The 16,013-nt window shown below is 61.5% G+C and overlaps 1 protein-coding gene across 1 annotated transcript in view; it reads left to right on the forward strand.

Annotated features, from left to right (window-relative positions):
- HDAC7 (histone deacetylase 7) overlaps nt 1-16,013 on the forward strand; it is a 64,776-nt gene that overhangs the window by 32,056 nt on the left and 16,707 nt on the right. The window contains exons 2-10 of the mRNA XM_032713576.1: nt 867-1,066; nt 3,909-3,999; nt 7,360-7,471; nt 8,387-8,502; nt 8,608-8,730; nt 9,871-9,980; nt 11,921-12,043; nt 13,378-13,624; nt 15,180-15,391. Coding sequence (XP_032569467.1) covers nt 867-1,066; nt 3,909-3,999; nt 7,360-7,471; nt 8,387-8,502; nt 8,608-8,730; nt 9,871-9,980; nt 11,921-12,043; nt 13,378-13,624; nt 15,180-15,391 — 1,334 coding nt within the window. The remainder of the gene's footprint in view (nt 1-866; nt 1,067-3,908; nt 4,000-7,359; nt 7,472-8,386; nt 8,503-8,607; nt 8,731-9,870; nt 9,981-11,920; nt 12,044-13,377; nt 13,625-15,179; nt 15,392-16,013) is intronic.

Genomic DNA, 16,013 nt, shown 5'->3' on the forward strand with positions numbered 1-16,013 from the left:
GACCCGAGCCTGGCAGGGACTGACCCGAGCCCAACAGGGACTGACCCGAGCCCAACAGGGACTGACCCGAGCCCGGCAGGGTGTGACCCGAGCCCAACAGGGACTGACCCGAGCCCTGCAGGGACTGACCCGAGCCCAACAGGGACTGACCCGAGCCCTGCAGGGACTGACCCGAGCCCAACAGGGACTGACCCGAGCCCAACAGGGACTGACCCGAGCCCTGCAGGGACTGACCCGAGCCCAACAGGGACTGACCCGAGCCTGGCAGGGACTGACCCGAGCCCAACAGGGACTGACCCGAGCCCAACAGGGACTGACCCGAGCCTGGCACGGACTGACCCGAGCCCAACACGGACTGACCCGAGCCCAACAGGGACTGACCCGAGCCCGGCAGGGTGTGACCCGAGCCCTACAGGGACTGACCCGAGCCCAATGGGGACTGACCCGAACCCAACAGGGACTGACCCGAGCCCGGCAGGGACTGACCCGAGCCTGGTACGGACTGACCTGAGCCCAACAGGGACTGACCCGAGCCCAACAGGGACTGACCCGAACCTGGCACGGACTGACCCGAGCCCAACAGGGTGTGACCCGAGCCCAGCATGGACTGACCCGAGCCCAGCATGGACTGACCCGAGCCCGGCAGGGACTGACCCGAGCCTGGCAGGGACTGACCTGAGCCCAACAGGGACTGACCCGAGCCCAGCATGGACTGACCCGAGCCTGGCAGGGACTGACCCGAGCCTGGCAGGGACTGACCTGAGCCCAACAGGGACTGACCCGAGCCCAGCAGGGACTGACCCGAGCCCAACAGGGACTGACCCGAGCCCAACAGGGTGTGACCCGAGCCCGTTGTGTCCCCGCAGCCGCCGTGCCCCCCCCGTGCGCGTCCCCGCGGGGGCCCCAGGCCGTGCCCATGGACCTGCGGCTCGGGCAGCGCGTGGTGAAGCCCGGCTCGGACACGGCCCTGCTGACCCTCAAACACACCCAGCAGCTCCAGCACCAGCTCTTCCTGGCCAGCCTGCACCAGCAGCAAGTGGAGCAGCTCGCCCACCAGCACGTCAGGGTACGGGGGGGGGGGGGGTGGGAGGGGGGGGTTACGTCTGCTTTTGGTATTGTTTGGTTACGTTTTATTTAAATTAAATTATTTATTTTATTTAGATTTATTTTATTTAAATTTATTTTATTTAAATTTTTCATTTAAATTTTTTACTTTATTTAAATTATTTATTTTATTTAAATTTATTTTCTATAGATTTTTTATTTAGATTTTACTTAAGTTTATTTAAATTATTTTATTTAAGTTTATTTTATTTAAATTATTTATTCGATTTAAGTTTATTTTGTTTAATTTTATTTTATTTAAATTATTTATTTTATTTAAATTTATTTTCTATAGATTTTTTATTTAGATTTTACTTAAGTTTATTTATTTTATTTAAGTTTATTTTATTTAAATTATTTATTCGATTTAAGTTTATTTTGTTTAATTTTATTTTATTTAAATTATCTATTTTATTTAAATTTATTTTCTATAGATTTTTTATTTAGATTTTACTTAAGTTTATTTATTTTATTTAAGTTTATTTTATTTAAATTATTTATTCGATTTAAGTTTATTTTGTTTAATTTTATTTTATTTAAATTATTTATTTTATTTAAATTTATTTTCTATAGATTTTTTATTTAGATTTTACTTAAGTTTATTTAAATTATTTTATTTAAGTTTATTTTATTTAAATTATTTATTCGATTTAAGTTTATTTTGTTTAATTTTATTTTATTTAAATTATTTATTTTATTTAAATTTATTTTCTATAGATTTTTTATTTAGATTTTACTTAAGTTTATTTATTTTATTTAAGTTTATTTTATTTAAATTATTTATTCGATTTAAGTTTATTTTGTTTAATTTTATTTTATTTAAATTATTTATTTGATTTAAATTTATTTTCTTTAGATTTTTTATTTAGATTTGACTTTATTTTATTTAAATTATTTATTTGATTTAAGTTTATTTTATTTAATTTTATTCTATTTAAATTATTTATTCTATTTAAATTATTTATTCTATTTTAATTATTTATTCTATTTTAATTTATTTTATTTAAATTCTTTCTTTTATTTAAATTTATTTTCTTCAGATTTATTTTATTTAAATTTATTTTCTTCAGATTTATTTTATTTAAATTTATTTTCTTCAGATTTATTTTATTTAGATTTATGGCTTGGGCACTGCAGGGGGAGGGTTTTGCTTTCCTGGGCCGTCATCCCTGAGCTTCTCTGGCATCCCCCGGAATTCCTGCCCCGTCAGGAGGTTACAGCAGGATTTGGGGGGATGGTTCCTCTGGGGGAACCAGAGGCGCTGCAGAGGGAGGGCGGCTGGGGGGGCACACAGGGGGCTGTGGCCACCTCCAGGGGGCTGTGACCACCTCCAGGGGGCTGTGGCTGCATCCAAGGAGTTGTGGCCACCTCCAGGGAGCTGTGGCCGTGTCCAGGGAGTTGTGGCCGTGTCCAGGGAGTTATGACCATCTCCAGGGGGCTGTGGCCACCTCCAGGGAGTTGAGGCCATGTCCAGGGAGCTGTGGCCACATCCAGGGAGCTGTGGCCACGTCCAGGCAGCTGTGGCCACGTCCAGGCAGCTGTGGCCACGTCCAGGGAGTTGTGGCCGTGTCCAGGGAATTGTGGCCACGTCCAGGGGGCTGTGGCCACCTCCAGGGAGTTGAGGCCACGTCCAGGGAGCTGTGGCCGCATCCAGGGAGCTGTGGCCACATCCAGGGAGCTGTGGCCACGTCCAGGGAGTTGTGGCCACGTCCAGGGAGTTGTGGTCGTGTCCAGGGAATTGTGACCACCTCCAGGGGGCTGAGGCCCCCTCCAGGGAGTTGAGGCCACCTCCAGAGAGTTGTGGCCACGTCCAGGGAGTTATGACCAACTCCAGGGGGCTGTGGCCACCTCCAGGGAGTTGAGACCACCTCCAGGGAGTTGTGGCCACCTCCAGGGAGCTGTGGCCACCTCCAGGGAGTTGAGGCCACCTCCGGAGAGTTGTGGCCACGTCCAGGGAGTTGTGGCTGCATCCAAGGAGTTATGACCACCTCCAGGGAGCTGTGGCCACCTCCAGGGAGCTGTGGCCACCTCCAGGGAGCTGTGGCCACGTCCAGGGAGTTGTGACCACCGCCAGGGGGCTGTGGCCACCTCCAGGGAGCTGTGACCACGTCCAGGGAGTTGAGGCCATGTCCAGGGAGTTGAGGCCATGTCCAGGGAGCTGTGGCCGTGTCCAGGGAGCTGTGGCCACCTCCAGGCAGCTGTGGCCACGTCCAGGCAGCTGTGGCCACGTCCAGGGAGTTGTGGCCGTGTCCAGGGAGTTGTGGCCGTGTCCAGGGAATTGTGGCCACGTCCAGGGGGCTGTGGCCACCTCCAGGGAGTTGAGGCCACGTCCAGGGAGTTGTGGTCGTGTCCAGGGAATTGTGACCACCTCCAGGGGGCTGAGGCCCCCTCCAGGGAGTTGAGGCCACCTCCAGAGAGTTGTGGCCACGTCCAGGGAGTTATGACCAACTCCAGGGGGCTGTGGCCACCTCCAGGGAGTTGAGACCACCTCCAGGGAGTTGTGGCCACCTCCAGGGAGCTGTGGCCACCTCCAGGGAGTTGAGGCCACCTCCGGAGAGTTCTGACCACGTCCAGGGAGTTGTGGCCACGTCCAGAGAGTTGTGGCCACCTCCAGGCAGCTGTGGCCACCTCCAGACCCACCATCAGGGTCTCCAGTGCTGATGCTCCCCAGGTGATGCCTTGGGCTCGGGGGGGGGGCTTTGGGCTGTGCTGGGTGGGATTGGGGTCTCCAGGGGGGGTTTGGGGGGGTCTTGGCTTGTGCAGGGCAGGGTTGGGGGCTCAGTGGCCGTGTCCCTGTCCCACAGGTGGCCATGGAGTCCCCGCACCACGAGGCTGAGCCGGGGCAGCAGGAGCAGGAGCTCAGGCAGCTCCTCAACAAGGACAAGAGCAAGCGAAGTAAGGACCCAAAATCAGGGCCCTGTGACCCCAGAATCAGAGCCCTGAGGCTCCCAAAATCAGGGGTTGTCTCGTGGGGGAGGGAATGAGATCGGAGGGGCTTCTCCAGGGGGGTTCTGACCTCGTCCAGACCGAGCTCTGCCTTCCCTCGTCCAGCTGGGAGAGCTCACTGGGATCCCCGGGATGGGTTTGGAGACCCCCTGTCCATGGCAGGGCTCGTTGGGACCCCCAGGATGGGTTTGAGGAGCTTGATGGGACCCCCAGGATGGGTTTGCAGCCCCCCCCAGGGCTCGTTGGGACCCCCAGGATAGGTTTGGGGAGCTCAGTGGGACCCCCATGGTGGGTTTGCAGCCCCCCTGTCCATGGCAGGGCTCAGTGGGACCCCCGGGATGGGTTTGGAGACCCCCCCATCCATGGCAGGGCTTGGTGGGACCCCCAGGATGGGTTTGGGGAGCTCAGTGGGACCCCCAGAGTGGGTTTGCAGCCCCCCCAGGGCTCAGTGTGACCACTGGGTGGGTTTGGGGAGCTCAGTGGGACCCCCAGGATGGGTTTGCAGCCCCCCAGGGCTTGGTGAGACCCCCAGGATGGGTTTGCAGCCCCTCCAGGATGGGTTTGCAGACTCCCTGTCCATGGCAGGGCTCGGTGGGACCCCTGGGCTGGGTTTGCAGACCCCCCAGGACTCGGTGGGACCCCCAGGATGGGTTTGAGGAGCTCAGTGGGACCCCCAGGATGGGTTTGCAGCCCTCCTGTCCATGGCAGGGCTCGGTGGGACCCCCAGGATGGGTTTGGGGAGCTCATGGGACCCCCAGGCTGGGTTTGGGGAGCTCAGTGGGACCCCCAGGATGGGTTTGAGGAGCTCAGTGGGACCCCAGGGTGGGTTTGCAGCCCCCCTGTCCCTGGCAGGACTCGGTGGGACCCCCAGGGTGGGTTTGAGGAGCTCATGGACCCCCAGGATGGGTTTGGTGAGCTCAGTGGGATCCCTAGGATGGGTTTGGGGAGCTCAGTGGGATCCCTAGGATGGGTTTGGGGAGATCAGTGGGATCCCTGGGATGGGTTTGGGGAGCTCGGTGGGACCCCCAGGATGGGTTTGCAGCCCCCCTGTCCCTGGCAGGACTTGGTGGGACCCCCAGGCTGGGTTTGGGGAGCTCGGTGGGACCCCCAGGATGGGTTTACAGACCCCCCAGGACTCAGTGGGACCCCCAGGATGGGTTTGCAGCCCCCCTGTCCATGTCAGGGCTCGTTGGGACCCCCAGGCTGGGTTTGGGGAGCTCAGTGGGACCCCCAGGTGGGTTTGCAGCCCCACCATCCATGGCAGGGCTTGGTGGGACCCCCGGGATGGGTTTGCAGCCCCCCCCAGGGCTCGGTGGAACCCCCAGGATGGGTTTGGGGAGCTCGGTGGGACCCCCAGGATGGGTTTGCAGCCCCCCCAGGGCTCGGTGGGACCCCCAGGATGGGTTTGCAGACCCCTCCAGGATGGGTTTGCAGCCCCCCCAGTGCTCAGTGGGACCCCCGGGAGTGTTTGCAGCCCCTCAGGATGGGTTTGAAGCCCCCCCCGGATGGGTTTGCAGCTCCCCCAGGGCTCGGTGGGACCCCCGGGTGTGTTTGCAGCCCCTCCAGCCGCGATGTCCCAGCGCCATCTGGTGCCGGCACTGGTGGAACTGGGGACGGTGCTGGGGAGGGAGGGAATGGGCGGGATTTGCTCCCAATTTTGGGACGTGCAGGGCTCCCCATCGCACCCCGAGGAGCAGCTGCGCCCACCCCGCTGCCCCTGAGCCCCCTGAGCCCCCTGAGCCCCCTGAGCCCCCTGAGCCCCCTGAGCCCTCCCTGAGCCCCCTGAGCCCCCTGAGCCCCCTGAGCCCCCTGAGCCCCCTGCCCACCCAGCCCCACCCAGCCCCAGCTCCCTCGGGGAGGGGTTTTCCCAGCAGGGTTGGTTTTCCCTCCCATGCCATTCCCAAGGATTCAGCTCCTGGGAACAACACCCCCCCCCCCCCCCCCCCCGCCCCTCTGGAAGTCGCTCCTGGAATCCTGGACTGGGTTGGGTGGGAAGGGACCTTAAAGCTCATCCAGTGCCACCCCCTGCCACAGGCAGGGACACCTCCCACCATCCCAGGGGGATCCAACCTGGCCTGGGACACTTCCAGGGATCCAGGGGCAGCCACAGCTCCTCTGGGCAGCCTGTGCCAGGCCCAGATTAGTCACACAGATTAAAATAAATTAGGGGACATTAAAGCTCATCCCACCCCTGCCATGGGCAGGGACACTCCCACCATCCCAGGGGAATCCAACCTGGCCTTGGACCCTTCCAGGGATGGGGCATCCTCTGGGAAATCCATTCCAGGGCCTCCCCACCCTCCCAGGGAGGAATTCCTTCCCAATATCCCATCTAACCTTCCCCTCCTCCAGTTGGAAGCTCCTCATCCCTTGGCCTGGCTTTGTCCCAGGTCTCTCTCCGGCTCTTGGAGCCCCCAGGGAAGGAAAACGACCTTTAAAGGGTCACTTCCAACCCAGAATGTTCAGGGATCCCATGAAAATGAACAGGCAGGAATACAGGAAAAGCTGCTCAGTCTTGGAACAATGGAGGGGAAAATTAAAAAACTGTGGAGTGCTTTGGGTTGGGAGGGACATTAGAGCTCATCCCACCTTTCCATGGGCAGGGACACCTCCCACCATCCCAGGGGGATCCAGCCCGGCCTTGGACACTCCCAGGGATCCAGGGGCAGCCACAGCTTCTCTGGGAAATCCATCCCAGGGCCTCCCCACCCTTCCCAGCCAGGAATTCCTTCCCAATATCCCTCCTAAATCCCCCCTTTCCCACTGGGAAGCCATTCCCTGTGTCTGTCCCTCCAGCCCTTGTCCCCAGTCCCTCTCCAGCTCTCCTGGAGCCCCTTCAGGCCCTGGAAGGGGCTCCAAGCTCTCCCTGGATCCTTCCCTTCTCCAGGGGAACATTCCCAGCTCTCCCAGCCTGGCTTCAGAATCGAGGAATCCTGGAATGGGTTGGGTGGGAAGGAGCATTAAATCCCATCCCATCCCACCTTTCCATGGGCAGGGACACCTCCCACCATCCCAGGGGGATCCAGCCCAGCCTTGGACACTCCCAGGGATCCAGGGGCAGCCACAGCTTCTCTGGGAAACCCATCCCAGGGCCTCCCCACCCTCCCAGATTAACCACACAGATTAATTAATTAATCTGAGCTCGGAGGTGCCGGTTGCTGGCACAGGAACGTGGAGCATCCAGAGGCTGTTCCAGCCGGGATGTGGGCTGGGAATGGGCCCACCCCCGTGCCCTCAGGGGGGCTGCAGCCCTGCTGGGGGTTTGGGGGGCCCTGCAGGGACCCTCCCCAGCGCTCTGGGCCCCCCCAGGTGCCGTGGCCAGCACGGTGGTGAAGCAGAAGCTGGCCGAGGTCATCCTCAAGAAGCAGCAGGCGGCCCTGGAGAGGAGCAGCAACCCCAACCCCGCAGCCCTGCCCTACAGGTGAGTCCCTGGGGACGCTCCCAAAACCCTGGGAAAGCTCCCAAAAACCCCAGGAAAGGGGCTCCCCCCGGGAAGGTGACGTGGTTTGACCCCACAGAGCCCGTCTTGAAAACTTCTCTCGACGTTTTAGGGGATTTGGGGGGGATTTGGGGGGTTGGGGAAAAATTTGCTTTGGGGTCAAACCACAAATTTGACCCCTTTGGAGGGTGGTGGAGCAGCTCCAAGGAGCATTTGGGCCCTTTTGGAGCAGCTCCAAGGGGGATTTGACCCCTTTGGAGGGTGGTGGGGCAGCTTTTGGGGGATTTGACCCCTTTGGAGAGTGATGGGCCAGCTCCAAGGGGGATTTGACCCCTTTGGAGGGTGGTGGGGGCAGCTCCAAGGGGGATTTGACCCCTTTTGGAGCAGCTCCAAGGGGGATTTGACCCCTTTTGGAGCAGCTCCAAGGGGGATTTGACCCCTTTGGAGGGTGGTTGAGCAGTTCCAAGGGGGATTTGACCCTTTTTGAGGGTGGTGGGGCAGCTTTTGGGGGATTTGACCCCTTTGGAGGGTGGTGGGGGCAGCTCCAAGGAGCATTTGAGCCCTTTTGGGGCAGCTCCAAGGTGGATTTGACCCCTTTTGGAGCAGCTCCAAGGGGGATTTGACCCCTTTGGAGGGTGGTTGGGCAGTTCCAAGGGGGATTTGACCCCTTTGGAGAGTGATGGGCCAGCTCCAAGGGGGATTTGACCCCTTTTGGGGCTGCTCCAAGGTGGATTTGACCGCTTTTGGAGCAGCTCCAAGTAGGATTTGACCCCTTTGGAGGGTGGTGAGGCAGTTCCAAGGGGGATGTGACCCCTTTTGGGGCAACTCCAAGGGGGATTTGGCCCCTTTGGATGATGGGGGGCTCTGAAGATGGTTGGGGGGGGCTTCTCCCCGCAGGTCTCTGGAGCCTCTGGACCCCGAGGGCGCTGCCCCCACCGTGCTCAGCACCTTCCTGCCCCCCGTGCCCAGCGCCCCGCTGGACCCCCCGGAGCACTTCCCTCTGAGGAAAACGGGTCAGGCCTCGGGGGGGTGACCCCAAATCCCCGCCCCCTGCTCAGAGAGGGCGGCTGGAGCCCCCCCCAAGGGGTCCCAGGCCTCACCCCCCGCCCTCCCCGCAGCGTCGGAGCCCAACCTGAAGGTTCGCTGCAAGCCCAGGAAGTGCCTGGAGCGGCGCAAGAACCCCCTGACCCGCAAGGAGAGCGCTCCCCCCTCGCTCAAGAGGCGCCCGCCCGAGCCCATCGGTGAGAGCCCGGCCTAAAGGGGGGCTTAGGATGGGCTTTGGGGCCGGCCCAGGGTGGCCACAGCTTGCTCGGGGTCCTGCAGTAGGAGCAGAGTCGCTGGTTCCCTCCCCGGAGCCAGGAGAGGACCTGGATGGTCCAGGAGGGACCTGCAGGGCTGGGAAGGTCCCAGACCCCCTGGGCAGATGGGGCTGCTTGGGGTTCCTCGCCCTGGGGGGCTTAGGATGGGCTTTGGGGCCAGCCCGGGGTGGCCACAGCCCATCCAGGGTCCTGGAGCGGGAGCAGAGTCTCCGGGTTCCCTCCCCGGAGCCAGGAGAGGACCTGGATGGTCCAGGAGGGACCTGCAGGGTTGGGAAGGTGCCAGACCCCCTGGGCGGATGGGGCTGCTTGGGGTTCCTCACCTTGGAGGGTTTAGGACAAGCTTTGGGGCTGGCCTGGGGCAGCCACAGCCCGCCCGGGGTCCTGCAGTGGGAGCAGAGTCTCCGGGTTCCCTCCCCGGAGTCGGGAGGGGACCTGGATGTGGACTTTGGGGGGTCCAGGAGGGACCTGCAGGGCTGGGAGGGTCCCAGGCCCCCTGGGCAGATTGGGCTGCTTGGGGTTCCTCACCCTGGGGGGCTTAGGATGGGCTTTGGGGCCGGCTCGGGGTGGCCACAGCCCGCCCAGAGCCCCAGGGTGGGAGCCAAGTCTTGGGGTCTCTGCTTCCACATCCCCTCCCCGGAGGCAGGAGAGGACCTGGCTGCGGATTTTGGGGGGTCCAGGAGGGGCCTACAGGGCTGGGAGGGTCCCAGGCCCGGGGCAAATGGGGCTGCTCGGGGTTCCTCACCCTGGGGGGGAGCTTCCTGTGCTGCTGGGGCAGCTCCAAGGGGGATTTGGTCCCTTTTGGAGTGACTCCAATGGGAATTTGACCCTTTTGGAGGGTGGTGGAGCAGCTCCAAGGGGGATTTGACCCCTTTTGGGGTTGGTGGGGCAGCTCCAAGGGGGATTTGACCCCTTTTGGGGCAGCTCCAAGGGGGATTTGGCCCCGGGAGCTCCAAGGGGAATGTGACCCCTTTGGAGGGTGGGGGGCAGCTCTAGGGGGGCACTGAGGGGCTGTGCAGCCCCGCTCTGGGGGGTTGTCCCCTCACCCCCTGGGTGTCCCCCCAGACTCGTCCCCCAGCAGCAGCAGCACCCCCGTGTCTGGGTGCAGCTCCCCCAACGACAGCCTGCCCTCGGAGCACGGAGCCCTTCCCAGCGCCCCTGGGATGGCCCACGAGGTGAGGCTGTCCCCATGGCTGTCCCATGTCCTGTGGGTGTTCCCAGTGTCCCCATGGCTGTCCCCACGGCTGTCCCATGTCCCTGTGGGTGTTCCCAGTGTCCCCATGGCTGTCCCCATGGCTGTCCCATGTCCCTGTGGGTGTTCCCAGTGTCCCCATGGCTGTCCCCACGGCTGTCCCATGTCCCTGTGGGTGTTCCCAGTGTCCCCCTGGGTGTCCCCCATGGCTGTCCCCAGTGTCCCCCTGGGTGTCCCCAGTGTCCCCTGCTCCCAGCCCTCCATCCCAGAGTGCATTCCCTGTTCCCTGCCTTGTGTGTTGTCCCCATGGCTGTCCCCAGTGTCCCCATGGCTGTCCCCAGTGTCCCCTTGGGTGTCCCCAGTGTCCTCCTGGGTGTCCCCATGGGTGTCCCCTGCTCCCAACCCTCTTTCCCAGAGTGCATTCCCTGTTCCCTGCCGTGTGTGCTGTCCCCGTGGCTGTCCCATGTCCCCATGGCTGTCCCCTTGGATATCCCATGGCTGTCCCCTTGGGTATCCCATGGCTGTCCCCTTGGATATCCCATGGCTGTCCCCTTGGGTATCCCATGGCTGTCCCATGTCCCCATGGCTGTCCCATGTCCCCATGGCTGTCCCCTTGGGTATCCCATGGCTGTCCCCAGTGTCCCCATGAGTGTCCCCAGTGTCCCTTACCCTGGCCCCCGATGTCCCCACGGGCAGCTGGGGCTCAGCCACCCCCTCGTACCACCTGAGCTGGTGTTGGTGCCCCCCTGGTGCCCCTTGAGCTGCCCCAGGCTCCGACCCCTGCCGGAGTCGGTGCCCCCCATGACCCCTGGTGCCCCCCGAGCTGCCCTGGGCTCTGATCCGTGCCGGTGTTGGTGCCACTGGAGCCGCTCTGGGCTCTGATCCCTGGTGGTGTCGGTGCCCCCCTGTGCCCCCCGCCCTGCCCCAGGGTCCAATCCCTGCCAGTGTCAGTGCCCCCCGTGACCCCCAGTGCCCCCTGACCTGCTCAGGGCTCTGATCCCCCCAGTGTCGGTGCCCCCGGTGCCCCTGGTGCCCCCCCAGGCTCTGGTCCCTGCTGGTGTCAGTGCCCCCCCGGTGCCCCCAGAGCCACTCCAGGCTCTGATTTCCCCCGGTGTCAGTGCCCCCGGTGCCCCCCAAGCTGCTCGGGGCTCTGATCCCTGCCAGTGCCCCCTGGTGCCCCAGGCTCCAATCCCTGCCGGTGTCAGTGCCCCCCGTCCCCGCCAGGGCCCCCTGAGCTGCTCGGGGCTCTGATCTGTGCTGGTGTCAGTGCCCCCGGTGCCCCCGGTGCCCCCCGGGCTCTGATCCGTGCTGGTATCAGTGCCCCCCGTACCCCCCCCCGGTGCCCCCTGGGCTCTGATCCCCCCTGGTGTCAGTGCCTCCCAGTGCCCCTGGTGCCCCCTGGGCTCTGATTCCCCCCCCCCGATGTCGATGCTCCCGGTGCCCCCCCCGGGCTCTGATCCGTGCTGGTGTCAGTGCCCCCCGGTGCCCCCCCTGGGCTCTGATCGCCCCCCCCCCGTGTCTCGCAGCCCCCCCGGTGCCCCCCAGGCTCTGATCCCCCCCCCGATGTCGGTGCCCCCGGTGCCCCCGGGGCTCTGATCTGTGCTGGTGTCAGTGCCCCCCAGTGCCCCCCCGGTGCCCCCCCTGGGCTCTGATCCCCCCCCCCCGTGTCCCGCAGCCCCCCCGGTGGCCCCCAGGCTCTGATCACCCCCCATGTCCTGCAGCCCCCCGGTGCCCCCTGGGCTCTGATCCCTGATGGTATCAGTGGCCCCCCAGTGCCCCCCTGTGCCCCCCCCGGGCTCTGATCCCCCCCCCGATGTCAGTGCCCCCGGTGCCCCCCAGGCTCTGATCCCTGATGGTGTCAGTGCCCACCAGTGCCCCCCCGGTGCCCCCCCCGGGCTCTGATCCCCCCCCCGTGTCCCGCAGCCCCCCCTGGCCCAGCGGCTGCGGCTCCAGGAGAGCTCCCTGGCCCAGTTTGCCCTGCAGAGCGCGGCCTCCCTGCCCGCCCTCACCCTGGGGCTGCCAACCACTGCCACCGCCAGCGCCAGGGTAGGCACTGCCCGGGGCCTCGGGGGGCGGGAGAGGTCCTTCCTGGGGGCACTGGGGGTCTTGGGGGGGTCTGGGGGTCCTGCTGGCTTTGGGGTTCCAGGAGAAGCTCTTTCTGCTGGGTTTGGGGTTCCTGCTGGGTTTGGGGTTCCTGTTGGGTTTGGGGTTCCTGTTGGGTTTGGGGTTCCAGGAGAAGCCCTTCCTGCTGGGTTTGGGGGTCCTGCTGGGTTTGGGGTTCCTACTGGGTTTGGGGTTCCTGTTGGGTTTGAGGTTCCTGCTGGGTTTGGGGTTCCTGTTGGGTATGGGATTCCTGCTGGGTTTGAAGTTCCTACTGGGTTTGAGGTTCCTGCTGGGTTTGAGGTTCCTGCTGGGTTTGAGGTTCCTGCTGGGTTTGAGGTTCCTACTGGGTTTGAGGTTCCTGTTGGGTTTGAGGTTCCTGTTGGGTTTGGGGTTCCTGTTGGGTTTGGGGTTCCTGTTGGGTTTGGGATTCCTGTTGGGTATGGGATTCCTGCTGGGTTTGAAGTTCCTGCTGGGTTTGAGGTTCCTACTGGGTTTAGGGTTCCTGCTGGGTTTGAGGTTCCTGCTGGGTTTGGGGTTCCTGCTGGGTTTGGGGTTCCTGCTGGGTTTGAGGTTCCTGCTGGGTTTGGGGTTCCTGCTGGGTTTGGGGTTCCAGGAGAAACCCTTCCTGCTGGGTTTGGGATTCCTGTTGGGTTTGGGATTCCTGTTGGGTTTGGGGTTCCTGCTGGGTTTGAAGTTCCTGCAGGGTTTGAGGTTCCTACTGGGTTTAGGGTTCCTGCTGGGTTTGGGGTTCCTACTGGGTTTGGGGTGCCAGGAGAAGCCCCTCCTACTGGGTTTGGGATTCCTGCTGGGTTTGGGGTTCCAGGAGAAACCCTTCCTGCTGGGTCTGGGGGTCCTGTTGGGTTTGGGGTTCCTGCTGGGTTTGGGGTTCCAGGAGAAGCTCTTTCTGCTGGGTTTGGGGTTCCTGTTGGGTTTGGGGTTCCTGCTGGGTTTGGGGTTCCTGCTGGGTTTGGGGTTCCAGGAGAAGCCCTTCCTGCTGGGTTTGGGATTCCTGCTGGGTTTAGGGCTCCTGCTGGGTCTGGGGTTCCTGCTGGATTTGGGGTTCCAGGAGCAGCCCCTCCTGCTGGGTTTGGGGGTCCTTGCTGGGTTTGGGGTTCCAGAAGAAGCCCTTTCTGTTGGGTTTGGGGTTCCTGTTGGGTTTGGGGCTCCTGCTGGGTTTGGGATTCCCAGGCAGGTACCATCCCCTCCTCGCTCTGTGCTGACCCAACCTTCTTCCTCTCTTCCTCCTCCTCCTCCTCCTTCCCCCCTCCCCGGCCCAGGGCGAGTCGGAGCGCCGGCCCCTGCCCAGCCTGGCCCACCGGGTGCCGGTGCTGAACGGGCCCGTCCTGCCGGGCACCCACCCGGGCACCCACCCGGGCACCCACCCGGGCACCCACCCGGGCACCCACCCGCCCCTGTTCCTGCCCGCCAGCCTGGAGCAGCACGAGCCCGGCGGGTCCCTGTCCCCCCGCCTGCAGCCCCTCATCATCCTCGAGCCCTCGGTCACACACGCTCCCCTGGTGGCAGGTGAGGATGGACGGGCTGGGAACGGGGGGCTGGAGGGCAGTGCCCGACCCGGGGGGTGCCGGGGGGTGCCCGGTTGGCAGCCAGGAGAGACTCCTCCCTGGCAACCAGGAGGGATGTCCCTGTCCCGGGGGCATCGGGGAGGGGATTGTCCCGCCCTGCTCCCACCTGGGGTGGCCTCACCTGCAACACTGGGGCAGTTTTGGGGCCTGACCTGCAACATTGGGGTGTTTGGGGTCTCACCTGCAGTATTGGGGTGTTTGGAGCCTCACCTGCAATATTGGGGCGGTTTTGGGGCCTCACCTGCAACATTGGGGTGTTTGGGGTCTCACCTGCAGTATTGGGGTGTTTGGAGCCTCACCTGCAATATTGGGGTGTTTGGGGTCTCACCTGCAACATTGGGGTGGTTTTGGGGCCTGACCTGCAACATTGGGGTGTTTGGGGTCTCACCTGCAGTATTGGGGTGTTTGGGGCCTCACCTGCAACATTGGGGCAGTTTTGGGGATTCACCTGCAATATTGGGGTGTTTGGGGGGTCTCACCTGCAACATTGGGGTGTTTGGAGCCTCACCTGCAACTTTGGGGTGTTTGGGGTCTCACCTGCAACTTTGGGGTGTTTGGGACCTCACCTGCAACATTGGGGTGTTTGGGGCCTCCCCTGCAGCACTGGGGCAGTTTTGGGGCCTCACCTGCAGCACTGGGGCAGTTTTGGGGCCTCACCTGCAACACTGGGGTGTTTGGGGGTCTCACCTGCAATATTGGGGTGTTTGGGGTCTCACCTGCAACACTGGGGTAGTTTTGGGGCCTCACCTGCAACATTGGGGTGTTTGGGGCACCGAAAGAGAAGATTTGAAGCCATTTGAGAGGCAATGAAGGTGGGGAAGGGGCTGGAGGGGCTGAGGGCACTCGGTGTGTGCAGCTGGGGCAGAGGAGGCTGAGGGGAGACCTCACTGGGGGTTCAACGGCGTCAGGAGGGGCAGAGGAGGGGCAGGGACTGAGCTCTGCCCTGGGGGGAGCAGGGGCAGCACCCGGGGAATGTTCTGGAGCTGGGCCAGGGCAGGGCCAGGGGGGAGCCCAGGGAAAGGTTCTGCCCCCTGAGGGTGGGTGGGTTGGTGGTTGACCGAGGCTGGCAGAGCTCAGGGGGTGTTTGGGTGATCCTCTGGGGCACAGGGTGGGATTTTGGGGTGTCTGGGCAGGGCTGAGGGTTGGACTGGATGGTCCTGGTGGGTCCCTTCCAACTGGGCAGATTCTGGGATGTCCTGGGGCTGTGCCAGGGCAGGATGGATTTTGGGAAAAGGTTCTTCCCCCAGAGGGTGGTTGGGCACTGCCCAGGCTCCCCAGGGCAGTGGGCACAGCCCCAAGGCTGCCAGAGGTCCAGGAGGGTTTGGCTGATCCTCTGGGGCACAGGGTGGGATTTTGGGGTGTCTGTGCAGGGCACAGGGTGGGACTGGGTGCTCCTGGTGGGTCCCTTCCAGCCGGGCAGAGTCTGTGGCTCTGGGAAGGGCCGTGGGCACAGACTCTGCCCTGTGCCCCTCATCTGTCCCTGCTCTCCCCTGCAGTGCCAGGCCTGGGCACGGTGCCCTTCCCCTTCGGCCCCTCCCTGATCCCCGCCGAGCGCCTGGCACTGCCCGGGCACCACAAACCGCTGGGCAGGACCCGCTCGGAGCCGCTGCCCCAGAACCCCAAGGCCATCCAGCAGCAACAGCTCCTGTTCCAGCAGCACCACGCCCAGTTTCTGGAGAGGCTCAGGCAGCAAACGCACCTGGGCAAGGTGAGCCACGGCTCCCTGTGCCCTCTCTGGGCTCACTGTACCCTCTCTGGGCTCCCTGTGCTCCCTGTCCCCACTCTGTGCTCCCTGTCCCTTCTGTCCCCTCCCTGTGTTCCCTGTCCCCTCTGTTTGCCCTCTGTCCCCTTTCTGCCCCCTTTGTCTCCTCTCTGTGCTCCCTGTCCTCTCTCTGTACTCCCTGTCCCCTCTGTCCCCTCCCTGTGCTCCCTGTCCCCTCTGTCCCTCCTCTGTCCTCTCTCTGTCCCCTCTGTGCTCCCTGTCTCCTCTGTCCCCTCTCTGTCCCCTCTCTGTTCTCACTGTCCCCTCTCTGTCCTCCCTGTCCCCTGTGTCCCCTCCCTGTCCCCTCCCTGTCCCGTGTGTCCCGTCCGTGTCCCGTGTCCCCTCCCTGTTTTCACTGTCCCCTCTCCGTCCCCTCCCTGTTCTCCCTGTCCCTTGTCTGTGCTCCCTGTCCCCTCCCTGTCCCCTGTGTCCCCTCCCTGTCCCCTCCCTGTCCCCTCCCTGTCCCCTGTGTCCCCTCCCTGTCCCCTCCCTGTCCCCTCTCTGTCCCCTGTGTCCCCTCCCTGTCCCCTCCCTGTCCCCTCCCTGTCCCGTGTGTCCCGTCCGTGTC

This window comes from Chiroxiphia lanceolata, chromosome 30, assembly GCF_009829145.1.
Source record: "Chiroxiphia lanceolata isolate bChiLan1 chromosome 30, bChiLan1.pri, whole genome shotgun sequence".
NCBI classification, from domain to species: Eukaryota; Metazoa; Chordata; class Aves; order Passeriformes; family Pipridae; genus Chiroxiphia; species Chiroxiphia lanceolata.